This window comes from Diadema antillarum, unplaced genomic scaffold (genome assembly GCF_040938485.1).
Source record: "Diadema antillarum isolate AM-2024a unplaced genomic scaffold, OU_Dant_1.0 seq00001282_RagTag, whole genome shotgun sequence".
NCBI lineage: Eukaryota > Metazoa > Echinodermata > Echinoidea > Diadematoida > Diadematidae > Diadema > Diadema antillarum.
The window spans coordinates 49,793-66,080 of record NW_027272062.1 but is presented as its reverse complement, the minus strand read 5'-3'; the positions used below and the strand labels follow the sequence as shown (position 1 = coordinate 66,080).

Genomic DNA, 16,288 nt, shown 5'->3' with positions numbered 1-16,288 from the left:
GTTTTATTTCTTTTTTCTTTAACTATCAAACACCAATGTCCTATAGCATACAATCTTGGTCAGATGAGCAGTAGTCTGATTCAATATTTGTATTTAAGATTGTCCTGCAAAGCCTTTTTTTTTGTATTTATTCATCAGATTTACAAACAAATGTCTAAACAGAGGGGGTGACAAAACACAACACTTTTTCTCTATTTTCCCTCTTCTGTTTTATACATTGACTCTTTCACTTGTGCACAAAAAGGGAGCAAAAAAGAATACTGTCATAATCTCCATTTCAACATTTACATCTGCTTGCCAGAGTATCTCCCTATTGTAATTTCTTCAAAGCCACATGTATGTTAATGGAAGCTTAGGCCAAAGTTGCGTAGTTTGGTGAGATGCTCTTCACAGAGCTGTTCTTTCACTTCATCATACAGTAAGATGTCCTTTATTTCAGTGATGGGATATCTCCTGCGAACACAATCCATCTTCATATGATAGTATGTAGGCACCAGGGACTGACTTCTTTTCATTTCTCCAGTGTTCTTATCCACCCACTCTCTGAAATCTAGTTTCCTTAGGATAAGGTCCCTTGGGGGAAGATTCATCTGCTCACTGAATTTCTGCATACATCCGTAGCATCTGCTGATAAGTCCAACTTTCCTCGCCACCGTAAAGGGTTGGTGAGTTTGTGGCATTCTTACTACGTTCTTGACCTCGCAAGCAGTAGTATTATTTGCTCCCCTCCTTTTTGTTGCTTGTTTCTTTCCACTACCCCGACACTGCTGCTGTAAGGCCTTGTTTACGAGACTTACTGTGGAGGCACGTTTCTTGGCATTGATTGTTACAAGAAAATCAGCTAGTACACCTCTATGCTCGGCTACTGCCAAGCAATGTTCACAAAAGAGTCTCTCATGAAAGCTGAATGACTTGCACTTCTCCTCGCAGACAAATTTTGCCATCTCTCCCTTTTGTGTCACAGTGAAGTTTGATATTTCACTGAAACACACTGTTATTTGGGGGTTGTTGGGAGCATGCACAATGTTTCCAGGTGACTGGAGAATTAGTCCAGCTTTATGCCAAACATCTTGTAGCTGTTCTGAAGTGAAGCCACATACTGAGCTCTCATCAGGTCCTATTGACAACTCTGCATGCACTTCAGGTATCAAATGAGCCTGTTGGAGGACTTCCTTGTGTTCTTCTTTTGACATGTTTCTCCATTGTACCGTTGTCTTTTGGAGATGCTTGTGCTGATGATCTAGTTTGCGTTCCCCAATACCAAGGACTGCCATTTCTAGCTCCCGGTATTTAGAAACGACGAAGTCCTGAAGACATTTTGCAAGTTCGTCCCAACCTTTCTTTCCAGAGATCCATTTGGATACCATGGCATTTATTGACTCGGCATCATTTGTTGTGAATTGCCTTGGTGGGTCTCCCAAACCTGCCTGGTTGCGCAAGGGCTTCAACATGGACGTTTTCACATCTGCAGATTTGAAGCGACGAAACCAAGTAGAAAACTCAGCTTCTCTACCGGATTCTTCTGTCTCAAGAGCATCCCATTGAGGAGCCCATGCTGCCAATTGCAGTTCGTATTCTTCCTCTGTGCTGCAATCAGCCAATCCTTCATACCTTGTACCGTCTACCTGCTCGCCATATATTGAACGTACAATCCTTCTGGCATTTCTTCTGACACCCAGTTTAGCTAGCTTAGCTTCACAGTTTCTCTTATGATGAAGCATGCAATGAAGATGGCTTGAATCCTTGAAGCTCGAGGTGGCTGCTATGCCCTTCTGAAGTGCAATCTCTCCATCTGTCCCATAGAACTGTACGCTTGTGTGCTGAAGACCTTTTGACAACTCGTTCCCAAAGTATCGGTAGGTTTCAAAATCTCTTCTCCCATGAATCAAAATTGCCCCAGGCATCAAGACTGACCTGTCATTGCTCCTGTTAACAAAGTTGTCATGCCGATAAGATGCGATTGTCAAATACATTGGCCCACAATCAAAAGTAGAGTCAAACACCAGAACTTTGCCCTTCTCACAAACGTTTCTCCGCATGTCTTCAGCTTGTTTATCTGTGTACAACACACATCTTGGCATTGATCCACTCCCCTTTTCATGACAAAATTCTACACTCTTCACAAAATCTCCTTTCAAATTCATCTTTAAAAGCTCAGAAAAATCAGAGCTCTTAGCTTTCACAGAACCATGGCGATACACCTGCTTCCTATCCCTTGGTACAGAGGCAAACGAGTGCAGGTCACTTCCTCCTTCTTTCTCATAGTAATCATCAACAACTTTCTGGGCTGAGGAGCAATGTGAAGACTTCAAGTTTTGAAGAAGTTCCTTCTTAGATCTGATATACGGTCGTTCAGAGTGTTTCTCATTACCATGGGGACTGATGATTAGCTCAGTTTTTTCACCTTTCCACTCGTATCTGACCATGCATATTGGGTGCATAGTGCCCTCCTCTGCATCATGCAGCTCATACAGCATTCTTTGAAAGTTAGGAGTGTCCCTGTGCTTATAGTACTTACGAACAAACGTGTATGTTCTACAGCTGCCAATGTCTTCGCTGGGTCCAACATTTCCATCGTTGTTGACTGTAATTCTACATTTGGCCCTACTGGGCTTTTGGTACTTCCCTGTCTCATCACAAGTAATATCTTCTGCAAAACGGAGCTGAGAAGTATCTATCAAGAAGCACAATTCTTGGTCGCAACCAACTGGCACAGAGTTGTTAACTTGCACTGATGGGAACAGCAGTGCCTTTGCTATGCGCTCACTGTCTTTGAAGAAGGTGCTCTTTTCTTTGAAGGCATGCCACTTCTGCTTGTACAATAGAGGTCCAACATTGCTGTTGACAGTTCTTGGTTGGAGTGGTGTCTGATGATCTTCCTCGTCTGCTGAATCACTTGAGATAGCAACCTCCTCAAGTTTTGGTCGCTTGAAAGTGTTGGACCGTTCAAACAAAGCAGTAGACCCAGCTGCAATGAAGACGTCATCTGGATTTCTGAAGAAAGAAAAGTATAAAATAAATACTCTTTAATTCAAACATAATATATAAACTATTACAGTAGAACTTGTAACTGGTTGTAATTGATTGAACCCACATGTTGACTACAAAAATCAGTTGTGCATATTACACGTCAAGAGTACACGCAAATACTTTTTATTAAGTAAATGTCTGGCACATTTGATTTCTGTTGTCATTGAATGCACCCGCTGAAAATTGTGCAGTCATTTAATAAACTTAAACAAACTTGGCAACTTTGACTGCAAGTACGTGTATTGCATGCAGGGCAGCATTATTCCATAGAAGGTATGGAGCATTGCATTTCTCCTCTGTATCACACCACTAAAGGTTGCATTTGGAGTGTGAAGGTATGTCACATTTGGATAAAATTTAAGCTACCAAATCATTTTTTTTTGGGGGGGGGGGGGTGGTGGTGTAGAGGAGGAGCCTTTCATTTTTTCATTTATGGTAAAATACACATACTATTCTGTCACATAAAATTCAGTTATGTTCATCAACTACCAACCAGTAGGTCCATTATGGGTGCAGACATTTCAGTACATTGCACGGCTTGGACATCAGAGGCTACTTATCATTTGCTGATTCTCATGAACTGTTTCAATGAGCACCACCGTGACCTTCAAAAATGGCCATTTTATACATTAAATCTGGGAATTTAGACATCATCCGCTTTGAAAACAATATCCCCCTCAATGGCTTTTGAGCCTTCCCTTATCTATTAGATGACAACAAGCTGCCCCTAATTACAGATGCAAGTCTGTCGCAACGGTGCTCAATGCACCAGTTCACTTATTCTCTCATTAACATTTCAAAATGGTCCCCCCCCCCCCAACGAGCGCTGCAAACATACACGGATCCACATCATTGGGATCATATTTTCTTAGGTTTTTAACACCTGATGTAATTAAACTAAAATAGCCATGTTTTTCTTCTTTCTTTTCAACATCAGTTTTTAGTGACAATCTCAGCAGCAGTTCTACAGACACATGTATTGTCCAATAGTTGTGACTTGTAGACAGCTCAGGCTTTTTCTATCACATCTATAGCAGCGCTGTTACATGTTATACGTCACCCCTGCCAATAATTTAAATTTAATGTGGTCACATGTGGTTGAGGTGACAAAACTGTACATATTCTATCAAACTCATCATTTGAAAATCAGCAAATACACCACATGATCATCAGGCACAGAGAGTCTCACTTCGTCAACTTACTCTTCATGAACAGTGACCCCAGATGCCCCCTCTTCTTCCTCAGAAGAGATGACTATTACCCTGAAATAGAATAAAGAGAAAGAAAATAAAATGATTCCAGTTTACTGGAGGAAAATCAAGGTAAATAGATGAAACCTTTGGCTCATCTTTCTAAAAAGTAGAAATTTAAGGCTTCCACTTCAAAAGTACATTATACATGTGGTCATGTGTCATAAGTTGGCCCCCTTCTGCATTACAAGGTGATAGCAAAAGTATACACTTCCAGATAGGAAAACAACTAACGCACTATGATGGGGACATGCCCGAGTACATGTATCCCCTGAACCCGTCACACATCCCCCATTCGGATACATTTTGTGACTGCAGCAGGGAGTCCCTAAAATTTGATTTTTCACATTATGTTTTACGGCAACTAAGTGCCAAGTTTCGTAATCTGGTAAAAGCTGGTTCTAGAATATTTCCACCAAAAAAAATGTTGCCATGGTAACGAAGACTCTACCCATACCAAAAACAATAGGTGTCTTTGCCTTACCATAATGCACCTTTATACTAAGTTTGAAAATGATCCGAGAAGAACTGCAGCCAGTAGAGTGCTCTCAAGAAAATCTTTACTATTTGCACAAAAGTGCTACCATGGAAGCGATGACCCCGCCCACACCAAAAACGATAGGCTTCTTTACTTTACCTTCTAATATCACTTCTTTGTGCCAAATTTCAAGGCAATCAGGGTAAAAACAGAACATCAGAACTTTTTCTGATGCCCTTCTTTGGCAATAAAAAATGGTGTACTTTCGGAAAACTGATTTAGATCCTTACGGTGAATAACTGTCTAGGGTTTATGATCGTGTAATAATGAAAAAATCTCAAAACATAGGCAAAAATTCAAAAATATACAAGAGTAGGTGTATATTAAGTGTTACATTAGTTATTGGGTGATAAACAGTAAAGAAAAGTAAAATGGCTTTAATTTGATGCCTAATTTGTAGTCATTTGCCAAATTTTGACAAAAATCTCAACATTCTTCCAGAAATAGCACTAAAATGTGCACTTTCCCATTGACTTCGTGCAGGTGGCACCCCTGGTCTTCTAACTTTAGAATATTATAACTCCAATTCTATATATCCTACTTCAGTGAAATGTTACAGGCAAATGGCATGGTAATACAGCTTCAAAATGATACAAAATGTGTTTGAATAGCTGTAATGGTTTTGAAGAAAATCCAAAAAGTGTAAGAGCACCATCATATGGGGGGGGGGGGGGGGGGGACCAGTTCATGACACATGACCACATATGTGCCAGGTTTGAAGTTCTTATCTCCAACCGTTCTTAAGTTATTGAAAGTACAGTGTATGGTCAGGTACATAATGACCCCTTTGCCCTTTGACCTCATGACCCCATGATTTCATCACATGATTGTCACCTTTAATACCAAGGAAACATTTGCTACTTTTGAAGCTCTATATCTCAAATGACTCTTTTTTTATTGCAAGTATGGTGTATTTTCAGGTATATTACGACTATGACTTGACCTTAACCTCCTAACCCCATGATCTCATCACAACATCGTCTCCTCACCGCAACTGTTATGTTTGAAGCCCTTATCTCAAACAGTTAGTAATATATCACAAGTACGGTGTATTTCCAAGTACATAAGGACAAGTAAAATTGATTAATAGTTTCTCGTCCTGATTTTTTGAAAATGAGGAGGGGGTTCCATGTTATTTGATGTGTGATATTTTTCGGATACACAAAAATGTTATTGGGTCAATCTCAACACATTTTTCACAAATTTAATTTCATTTGTACATGCACTACAGAGGCTCAAAACAAGGTGTGTAATTGCATCATATTAATGGTTTTGGTTTTTCATTGTCTATATGTCCTCATATACTTATTTACATAATTTCAGAACAGAAATATCATATAATTAAAAAAAATTGAGGCGGCCATAAAAAAAAAAAAAAAAAAAAACGGAGGAGGGGACAAGAAGCCAGAAATCATTCTTATTTGGCCTATCGACTTCTGTGAACTTTGGACTCTTGAAAGTATGTAACTTGCAAGGTTGGATGTTACTTAAGTTATCTCGAGGTTATACATGTATACCTCGTCATCTCGTCATCAATATGATGCCATGCTTCACACCCATAGAAGCTCTTCAATTCTGTGTTTCTTTGAATCAATATTTTGTTTGCTTGTCTTTGATAAATGCTAAAAATGAGAATTTTTAATACCCACTGTTATACTGTATTCATTTATGGCACTGCCAGTTAGTATCAGACTATGTGGCAGGGCTGTCAACATTGTGAAAGTGGAGAATGGAAAGCTTAACTGAAAAGTTTACAGTAAAGACTCTACCATTGCACTGACAAAAACAAAACTTACTCGGTTGCCATGGTAGTGATGGTATCACTGATATCACTGGTGTGCTCTGGTATCACTGGTATGCTCTAATGAACTCAATCTGCCTCGGTCATGCATTCCTGTTGAAGAATCTAAAAAAAAAATGAAATAAAAAATTAAACAATGACAAGTCTAAGAGAATGTATTTGAATTACGACTGTGATAATTTTGCTAGCTTTTACTGAGAACAAGCGATGGCAGAATGTAATTGCTGTGTCTTACACACTGCCATTGGAGTGTAGAGTGGGTATATGACGTAATAAATCATCGTTTTTTGGTGAGTTTGGTTAGAGCATGAAGAGTGGTGTATAGGTCATAGCATTTGATGAAACAGAAATTGAAAACACTGCATCAGATGAGACTGTCACTGTCACTGCTGTCTGATCTGGAGAATTTGATGAGGCAAACCTTGTGCATTTATGGTGTAACATAGTCATTATAATTATATTCAGATTTGTACTGTAGGCTTTCATAAATAGTATTATGGTAGTGTGACCATATTTCACGCATGTCCTATTTTAAGTTCGCACACAGGGCAATATATCTCAAAAACTAGAAAGAATTTCGAAAATCTGATAGCACCAATTGATAGAGGGACCTGAAATTACCTAGGGTAGGGACGAAATTTTCTTTGAAATTGGGTGAGAAATTGTGAAGATATTGACAAAAAATTGGCAAATTTGCTGTTGAAGTGTTGCCCTTGACCTTTGACCCCATGAACCCTAAATTCTCTAGATAACCACTGCCAGTCAACTATGTTCCATGAAGATTGTAGATACCTTGAACAATTTCTAAGTTACGGAGAAAAAAGTGAAGGTTTACTATTTTTACTTGACCTTTGACCTCATGACTGCAAACTATCACCAGAGAATCTTAATTGGGTATTGCATGTATACACTAAGTTTTAAGAAAATATCTTCACGCATTGCATAGATATGGTGGAAATAGTGAAATTTTATGTATTTGACCATAACCTTTAGACCTTTGACCTTCAGCATGTGCACCCAAAAGTTGATAGGCACACCTTCACCCCCTGATACACATACATGCCAAGGGGGTGTTTCACAAAGCCGTTCTTAAGTTAAGAAGGACTTAAGTGCGATTGGTGATCAGTTCTTGTGCTGAATTATTGAGAATCTAGGTATACAGCACACAAGGACTGATTACCAGTCGCACTTAAGTCCTTCTTAACTTTAAGAACGGCTTTGTGAAACACCCCCCAAGTTTCATTAGGATACCTCAAAAGGTTTTTTAGTTACGCTGTCCACAAAATTCATTACGGACAGAAGGACGGACGGACGGACGGACGGAAGGACGGACAGACAACCCGAAAACATAATGCCTCCGGCACCACTTCGTGGCGACGGCGGAGGCATAAAAATAAGAAATACCTTTCTGTACTATAAAACTTAGGTGTTAATGAAGTCACACACACCCACACCTATTTCATGTGCTTCAATTTTACGTATAGACCTAGTAGAACCTATGACCGTTTATATACCACACTACATAATATGTACCTACAGTTTACAGCGGTAAGGTTTCGAGTACTAACGAATTGAGTCTAGATTACTCCCTCCCTGCACGTAGGTCCTACAGCTTGAGTGAGCATGACAGTACAAGCAGAAAATACAATAATATCCGGAGTACTTACTGAACTCACCAGGAAGATGAATAAATAAAGAGAGTTATATGTATATCGCATCGAAAGTGGAGGCACAATAAGGCATTCTGCTCAGCTCTGTTGACCGTCACGGCAGCAGCACCAACTAGCACGTACCATGCAGGCAAATATGCATGCATCATCGAATCACGATATCGTCGCGCGCGCGCCAGTTGCATGTGGAACTTTACTGATAGTTTCGTAAATGTGATTTTTTTAAAATTGTGTATGTAATATGAAATTTTACTGGAGAAAAAAAATTCATATCAATTCTGTAGTTTTTTTCAGATGAGAAAATAACTTAACAACTTTTTGAAAAGACGTTCAGTAAAAAAAAAAATATTTGAAAATCATTATTTAACCTTGGCCACCTTATCACAACGCGTATATTCGGTGAAACGCCCCCCGGTTGTGCCGTTTGGTAGCGTTATCTGAACTAACGCGCCTAACGCTCCCAACGCACCCTTTCGGCAAAACCGGGGGGGCTTTGGACGAAGGGTGGTGTTCCCATTAACGCGACGCGCCACCACCCAACCCACCCTTTCGGCACAAGCCCATTTTAATAGTGTTTCACACAGTGCTGCGCAGAAGACTAGTTTGATCTAGTAGCGATGGCTTGCTTTATGCTATATACGTCACTAGGTCATAGTAGTTAGTTGGCTTCCATGTTTTATTCCAATACGTTTAAAAAAACAGCCTCACTTGGCTGTTTTTGGTGCATTCGCACATCAATTGATGATACATCGCATGATACAGTTCCAACTATAACATTCACAAGAGGAAGAACACATTGATAATACAAGGAACAAGACCTAATACCTGCTCATGTTCAAAGATTGAGATAAAGGGTCACCTTTCAATAGTTCGGTATTTCTTGCGATTTGAGAAATCATCGCTGGTGCAAATGATGTAGATTCAGTAGTTTTCGTACATTATCATACCCCTGTCTGCAACCTGCAAGCCCGAGTGGAAGTTGGGTGGCTACATATCAGTCATTGGCGAATGGAATGTATGCCTGAACAGTAATCTAAAGTGTAAGGGAATGATAAAGAGTAGATTTACAAGTGGCAATGTACAGTGTGTGTTGGGGTAAATGGGAATGAAGAGATAATGATGACAAGCAGCGACTAACCGATCTGCAATTAGGTGCCGTCAGAGAACACAGTTATAAATGTTGTTCATGGGCAGGGGTGACTTTATTTTAGCTTCAGCTCCAATTTAATGACAGCCTGTATCCTCATCTCATAGCTTTTAAACCAGCAAACTAAACGTCATACAAGGCCGTGGTTGGGGGGGGGGGGGGGGGCATGGGTCTCTGTTCAAGAGAAGCTGGTATATGAGTCCCCTCCATTCCCAATACCTTCTCTTTGATACCCTTAGTCATAGTTTGTGATTAAATATCCTGACCCAATAGTTTTCATTGTCATAATGAGCTCGATTAATTCTGTACAAGTATGTAAAATTATGTAAATGTTATGCTGAAATTGTATGTCTGTTAGAAATGAAATAAATGAAATGGAGTGAAATGAAGAGGAAAATTGCAACTCTTATCTAAAGAGGCTTCACAGGAAAAAGCTAATATGCTATTTATATAATCGACCGTTTTTCCTTTTTTGTGTCATTATAACAGATATTGGTTATAACCACCACGCTTCCGCAAAAGCCACTGATGATAGAAGGGTTATAAGCTTTACTACGTAAAACTGGTCTTACACATATAACCATAATCCGATACATGATTATATTTTGTGGGCAATATGATAGCCGCTAAAATTCGAATTGTTTTCCATTGAAATGAGGAAGCCAGAAAGTATTTGCGTATGCCAAAAACAAACATACAAATAGTAAAACAAAATAAAACAAAGGTTTAAAATTATATCCTTACTTAGGGCAGATGAATCAAATAATCCTTGATAAATAACTAATTCACCACTTTCATAGTACTACTTGTCTCAATATATCCTATTGACATTCGACTCAAAAGGTCGCCAGTGATAACATTTAACACTTCAGCGAGGACTCGTTCGACTATTTTTCATGTCTACACTGCTATGTGTGAAGTAAATGCCTGTCTTCCAGGACTGGGAGTGACAGTCCGTCGGGATAAAGATTCACATTGCGTTGACGTAGGTTTTCACATAATCACTGTAGGCCTCCACAACGTCAAAGCAGAGTTCGTAACGTTCCTGAAATTGGGCAAGGAAAACATGTAGGGACAGTTTTTTATATCGGGGGGATTACGGCAGTACTAAAGATGTGGATGACACACACCAAACATTTTAGAAAAGCTCAAAGCAAACTGCATGGAACATTTCACTTGTAGACACACTAAAGTAACTTCGTCAATTGTGGAAGTAACATGTGTCATTATAACAGATATTGGTTATAACCACCACGCTTCCGCAAAAGCCACTGATGATAGAAGGGTTATAAGCTTTACTACGTAAAACTGGTCTTACACATATAACCATAATCCGATACATGATTATATTTTGTGGGCAATATGATAGCCGCTAAAATTCGAATTGTTTTCCATTGAAATGAGGAAGCCAGAAAGTATTTGCGTATGCCAAAAACAAACATACAAATAGTAAAACAAAATAAAACAAAGGTTTAAAATTATATCTAAATCAGACCGGGACACATATCGTAAATGCTTTTTAATAGACAAAGTCAGATTTCCATCCATTTTCAGTTCACAGCAATACTCCTGAGATGCTGCCAGGCATAACTAAACACGAACATGGGATATGGCTTTGCATTTGTGTAAAGCATTCTTCTTACATCATTAACAGAAACATTGTTTTGGACATTGCATTTAAATCAGTTTATAACGTTTTCCCCCACTATTACGTCCTGACTGAGGTATAAATATTACAGAAAAAAGAAAGATAATGCGACTGATAAATCTCCAATGAAGGAGATGTTCTCTTTGAAATAAAAAAAATAAGGTGGATATTATGAATAGTTTTTATTAAATTATGAGATCACCATTGCCATTAAAATCATACGCAAAAGAAGAAAACTTTAATATATTGGTGAATTTTACATTAAGAAAATAATTATAATGACGCAAGGTGCAATGGGTCATGGATCACGTAACAGACGGTCTGCCCAGAAGAGTTCAGATTTACGTCGAAGGCATACAATCTCCTTCACGACCTCTCTACATTACCCGGAAATACAATCATATCAATTATGACTCTTTTACCAAACTATCCACGACGCCCGGTCTTGTCTTGCGAAGACGTTTTACTGCGCTGAAAACATCCACCGTTTTGTCCCGCTTCACTTTGTTGATCGTTGCCATGGCAGCCAGGAATGTGCCTGACTTTCCGAACCCGTCTCTTAAGATCGAATTGAAATGAAAAGTTAAAAGATGTAACTAGACATGAACCTGAGCTTAGTGTGAGCAATATTCTAGAACACGTCATCACTCTTATTGTTTCCACGACATTAAGCAGGGCCGCAAACCACAGGGATGTGTGTGTGTGGGGGGGGGGGGGGGGGAATTTTTAGAAAGGTTCAGTCCTAAAATTCTTTCCGTCTAATAAAGCAGGGATGGGTAGATGGGTGGGTGAGGAAAATCATTCCGCGGCCACTGTCCAAGACATTGGTTTTGGATTCGTTTCATCATTAACTTGATCCTGATAGTATTTTGCTTTGCAGGAAAAAAGCAAAATCACAGAAGAAGATCATGGTAAATTCTCCAGTCTCTCCGCCGTTTTTCCTTTGCTCTTGTCTACTGCTTTTAATTCCTGATCCTTTCTTGGGATAGTTTGTTTTGTCAATGAGTTCTCCCTCATTTTCCTCCATTGCTTGATCAAAATGTGATGAGTTTTTCCAAGATATTTGTCAGATTTGCGTGGTGATTTTTACAGAAAGCCAAAAAGCCAAAAGTCAACTTCTGTTGTTTGCAGATTAAGTCAGACAATGGTAGAGGGTCAATTCAATGCTGCTCTCTGATTGGTCAATTCCCTATGACGTCATTGGAGTGTTCCGATGTAGTACCTCTTGAGACCCAACTAAAATGGATGTAGTATACCTTTTGAAACCGAACTGATTTTTAAATGTAAATTTTCTGCTTGGAAATTCAGCTTTTCGTTAGTATGAGTACATCAAGACCAAAAAGTGGATTTTGATGGAAAATGGATGTAGTACCTTTTGCAACTGAGCTCTTCATATACACTGAAGAGGACATGCAGAGACGTATCTACCTTACTTTATACCCAGAACAGATCTAAAGTTTGCCTGCTGACAAAAATGAAAGGTTGTGACTTTTTATGTACAGACGGAATGGAGAGCTGCTCAACACCTACGTCACACAGAGTTACCAATTTGTTCTACTTTCTCTAAACTTTATCGTAACTTTTGTCTAATTTTTTTTTCTGTCTAGTTTTTCCCGCCAAAATTCACCTATCTACTTTTCTGATTTTTCTATTCTTATATGCGACATGATATCAGGATGGAATTCCCCTACAATGTTTTGATTTCTCCCTACGAGATTTGTGCATCTACGTTGTTAAAATGTTAATTACCTATCATAGACACTTACTTCAATAATTGAAATTCTGTGTTTTCTGACTTGAAAACTGAATGATTCGTACCACAAACAATTGTGAAGATAGACGGCACCTACATGCATACGATCAGTAGAGGTCGCTCTTCATCATTCTCTTCCTGTATGTGAAGGATGAGCCAACAAAAGTTGCTCTTTGATTTCGGCACACTCTGGTTTTTCGGCCAGCCGTGAAAATGATATTGCGTGAGCCTGCGTGCTTCCTGACAAATAAATTAAATAACAATCAAAATAAAGGATAACCGCAAGAAGTTTATAGGTAGAAAGATCGACAGTCAAAAAAGTTTACCTACATTAGTTATGTTAAAAAATCAGTGAAGACTTACTTCAGTGAGTAAGTTTATATTTCAGCAAGTTTTATTTCTCCACTTGTACATAACAGAAAATAAGTATTACAATATCAAACATATTATTCATAATTCATGAAAATACAAACACGATTTTACATAACAAGTATATTACCATGTAAAATAATACATGAATTCCATTACACATCTTTAAAATGTACTTGTGGAGGAGACCATTATCAGTAAACAAATCACTTGACTTGGATAACGGCCTTGTAACGTTTTTTTTTTTAAGCTAAAGGAACGGAACATACACACGTAGAACAAATAATATAAATGCTTAAAGTATATTAAATGTCATTTGACCAAAAAGAACAACACAAGGTGGATTTTATAAAGACGAAAAAAAACAAAAACAAACGAGAATAAGGGACCCGAATAGGAAGAGTAGAGAGAAGAGAGAAGAAAAGAGAAAAGAAGAAAAGCGATGAGATACAGTGTTCAGGAGTTGAGAGGTGACAAAAGCGTTATTCTAATTCGAGTGGCACATTGCGAGAAGAACGCTTTTATAGGATGATTTAAAACATTGTAAAGAAGAACTGCGTTTAAGGTCATCATTCAATGAGTTCCATGCATCTGGACCATGATGGCTTATGGAATTTTGAGCTGTAATAAGTTTAGGATTTTCCAAATGATAATCTGTTGCATGACGGGTAGGATATGAATGAATTCTTACTAATACTAACTAACTTCGAACTGCACGACCGTACGTATTCTTAATGACTTTTTTTTGTCCCCGAAAGCGACCTAAGGATTTCCAAGTGGTCGATTATGTAAGAGAAGAAACATTGTGTCTGTTAACGTTGCATGGACAGAATGTTAACTCTAGACCAGTTAACGTTAACATTTGCAAGGTTGGTGAGCGCCATTCTCAAACATGTATAAGTAGATCCATCATCAGATAGAACAATATCAAATGATTTCAGTAATGCATCACTTTCAATATTCTTTTATCTAAGGCTGAACACATCCATCATTATTTTTTAATTAGTTTCTTCATTTTGAGCCCTTCAATCGAAAAATGTCTCAACTTAATAAAAATTGGGTTAACTTGTTTTGCTACGAACTGTACATAAAACATGAATACAGCATCCCCGTCTTCCTGGGAGACGGTAGTTACCTTCTCCCTCGTGGACGTAATGTTAAGAACCCTTTTGGTGACGAAGTCCACATCTTGGTATTCTTCAAATAATTCAACCGTGAACGATCCGCACTTTTTCTTCCCTTGCGTTGGCCAGAACTGTACACACGTCTTAAAACAATAGAGGTGAGAGTATAGCTTATCGGTAAGGGAGATTGGAAAGAGAAAGCGGTGATGTTTTCGAACAAAAAGGGCAGTAAGGATACAATTATCATAAACAATATGAGTAGTGTTTTGTTCTCCCACAGAGAGAATTAAGTATTTACAGAAAGAGTTATTGTCGTTGCCTGTTTAAAACCTTTGAGACATGTTTTGGTAACAGACTTAGTCGCCCTACCTTGGATGCTTGAACAAGAAGCAATGGAACTGATTCTTTGAAACTTTATCTGATGGATATCGAAGATTTTAATGTTAGAAGCTATTCTCATTTTAATGTTAGAAGCTATTCTAAAATGATTAAAAAGACAAATACTTTTCCAATTTTCAATACCTTGTCCATTTCGTCCAAGTACACAACAGCTTGACATCCGTAGTCCCACACGAGACGTAAAATGTCAGTAACAGTTGACGACAGAGGCCACTGCGTACTGATGTAGGCGTTCTTCTTACCTTCAGACTATCGAATGAAACGTTATTTTCAATAAAAGAGCTGTATTGATGAAAGGAGGTTTGTAAGCATAAGACAAACTAAAAGTGAAGTGAAGAGAAAGCGTTACGGAATTGATCTTCACACAAAAATGATATTTTGAGTATCATTCAATTTTAAAAGTTACACATAGTAAAGATTTAAGAGTAACATTATTACGATTGTGATCTCCCCCCCCCCTACTTTTTCAGAATACAGTATTCATGTGGACGACTATTCCATAAATTCAAAGGCTTTGTACATTAACATGCAAAAACAAAACAAAAATAAGTACATTTTTGGTGATTCAATTTTACCAGGGTGTAAACTATATCTATTAGTGTTTATTTTCTTCATTGTTCATACAGTTTTGTTTTCAGTCGGATGACATGTCCTTCAGGGAAAAACCCAATAGATATACGTAAATTGTAATCATCGTAAATTAGGGGTACGGAGGGTCTTTTCTATTAGTATGAAAACATGTAAATTTCCGTCTTTCAGTGGGCTCCAACAATTTCAGGGTTTATTCTAAAGAACGTACATTGAAGACCGATGCATTGATGTAGTCATTTGCGCCTGCGTAGTCGCCTTCCATTGTGAGGCGAGGTCGTGACCTGTCAGCTGGGTGAGTGAAAGAGAAAAAAGAGACGAATGCCTTGGTCACGACATTTTAAAAAAAAATATCAAGTGGAAGATACATTACAGTATATTGGTTAGACGACAAGGATATAATGGTGTAGATGACTTTAAACCTTAAAGCATTGCTTTTCCTCTGACAACATTGCCAAACTTTATGGATGTCAATACAGAAGCTGATGCTAGTGTTTGGTTTTCCATCCTTATATTAACATTGATGGTATCAGCGTTGTTCCCAATGGTGTTCCTTTCATTATCAATATTTCCTGTCTTTCCTAGCACCGACTTTAGAACTGATGTGACAAATAACGTTAGCAACTAGGGTTAATAATCTAAGGATTAATACTTCAAAGTACCATGCAATTATGAAAAGGGATACGATTTGGAAAAAAAATCGTAGCGTTTTATCCGCCAAATGTACAGACAAGGTCCAAATATTTTTTAACCCTTTGTTCAACACTGTCCAAGACTTTCTGACCTTTTAAAGTGCAGTTCCACACAATTTTGATAAGTAGAATAAAATTAGACGGTAAGAGTAGAAGAAATTTGACAGAATTTAGACTTCTGGACTTAATCTGGACTTAAATACAGAAGTACTGCAATGTCATGTGTTTCCACCGAAGGATAACATTGGTTAAAAAAAGAATATATATATATATATATAT

General features: G+C 38.3%; 1 protein-coding gene across 1 annotated transcript in view; it reads right to left on the bottom strand.

The window, feature by feature from the left end:
• Window positions 1-10,218: 10,218 nt before the first annotated feature.
• Window positions 10,219-16,288, bottom strand: part of LOC139745650 (receptor-type tyrosine-protein phosphatase mu-like) — a gene marked incomplete at its 5' end in the record, with an annotated part of 48,110 nt that continues 42,040 nt past the window's right edge. The window contains 6 exons of the mRNA XM_071656047.1: window positions 10,219-10,481; window positions 11,507-11,642; window positions 12,935-13,077; window positions 14,342-14,473; window positions 14,853-14,978; window positions 15,529-15,608. Of these exons, the coding sequence (XP_071512148.1) occupies window positions 10,407-10,481; window positions 11,507-11,642; window positions 12,935-13,077; window positions 14,342-14,473; window positions 14,853-14,978; window positions 15,529-15,608 (692 nt within the window). The remainder of the gene's footprint in view (window positions 10,482-11,506; window positions 11,643-12,934; window positions 13,078-14,341; window positions 14,474-14,852; window positions 14,979-15,528; window positions 15,609-16,288) is intronic.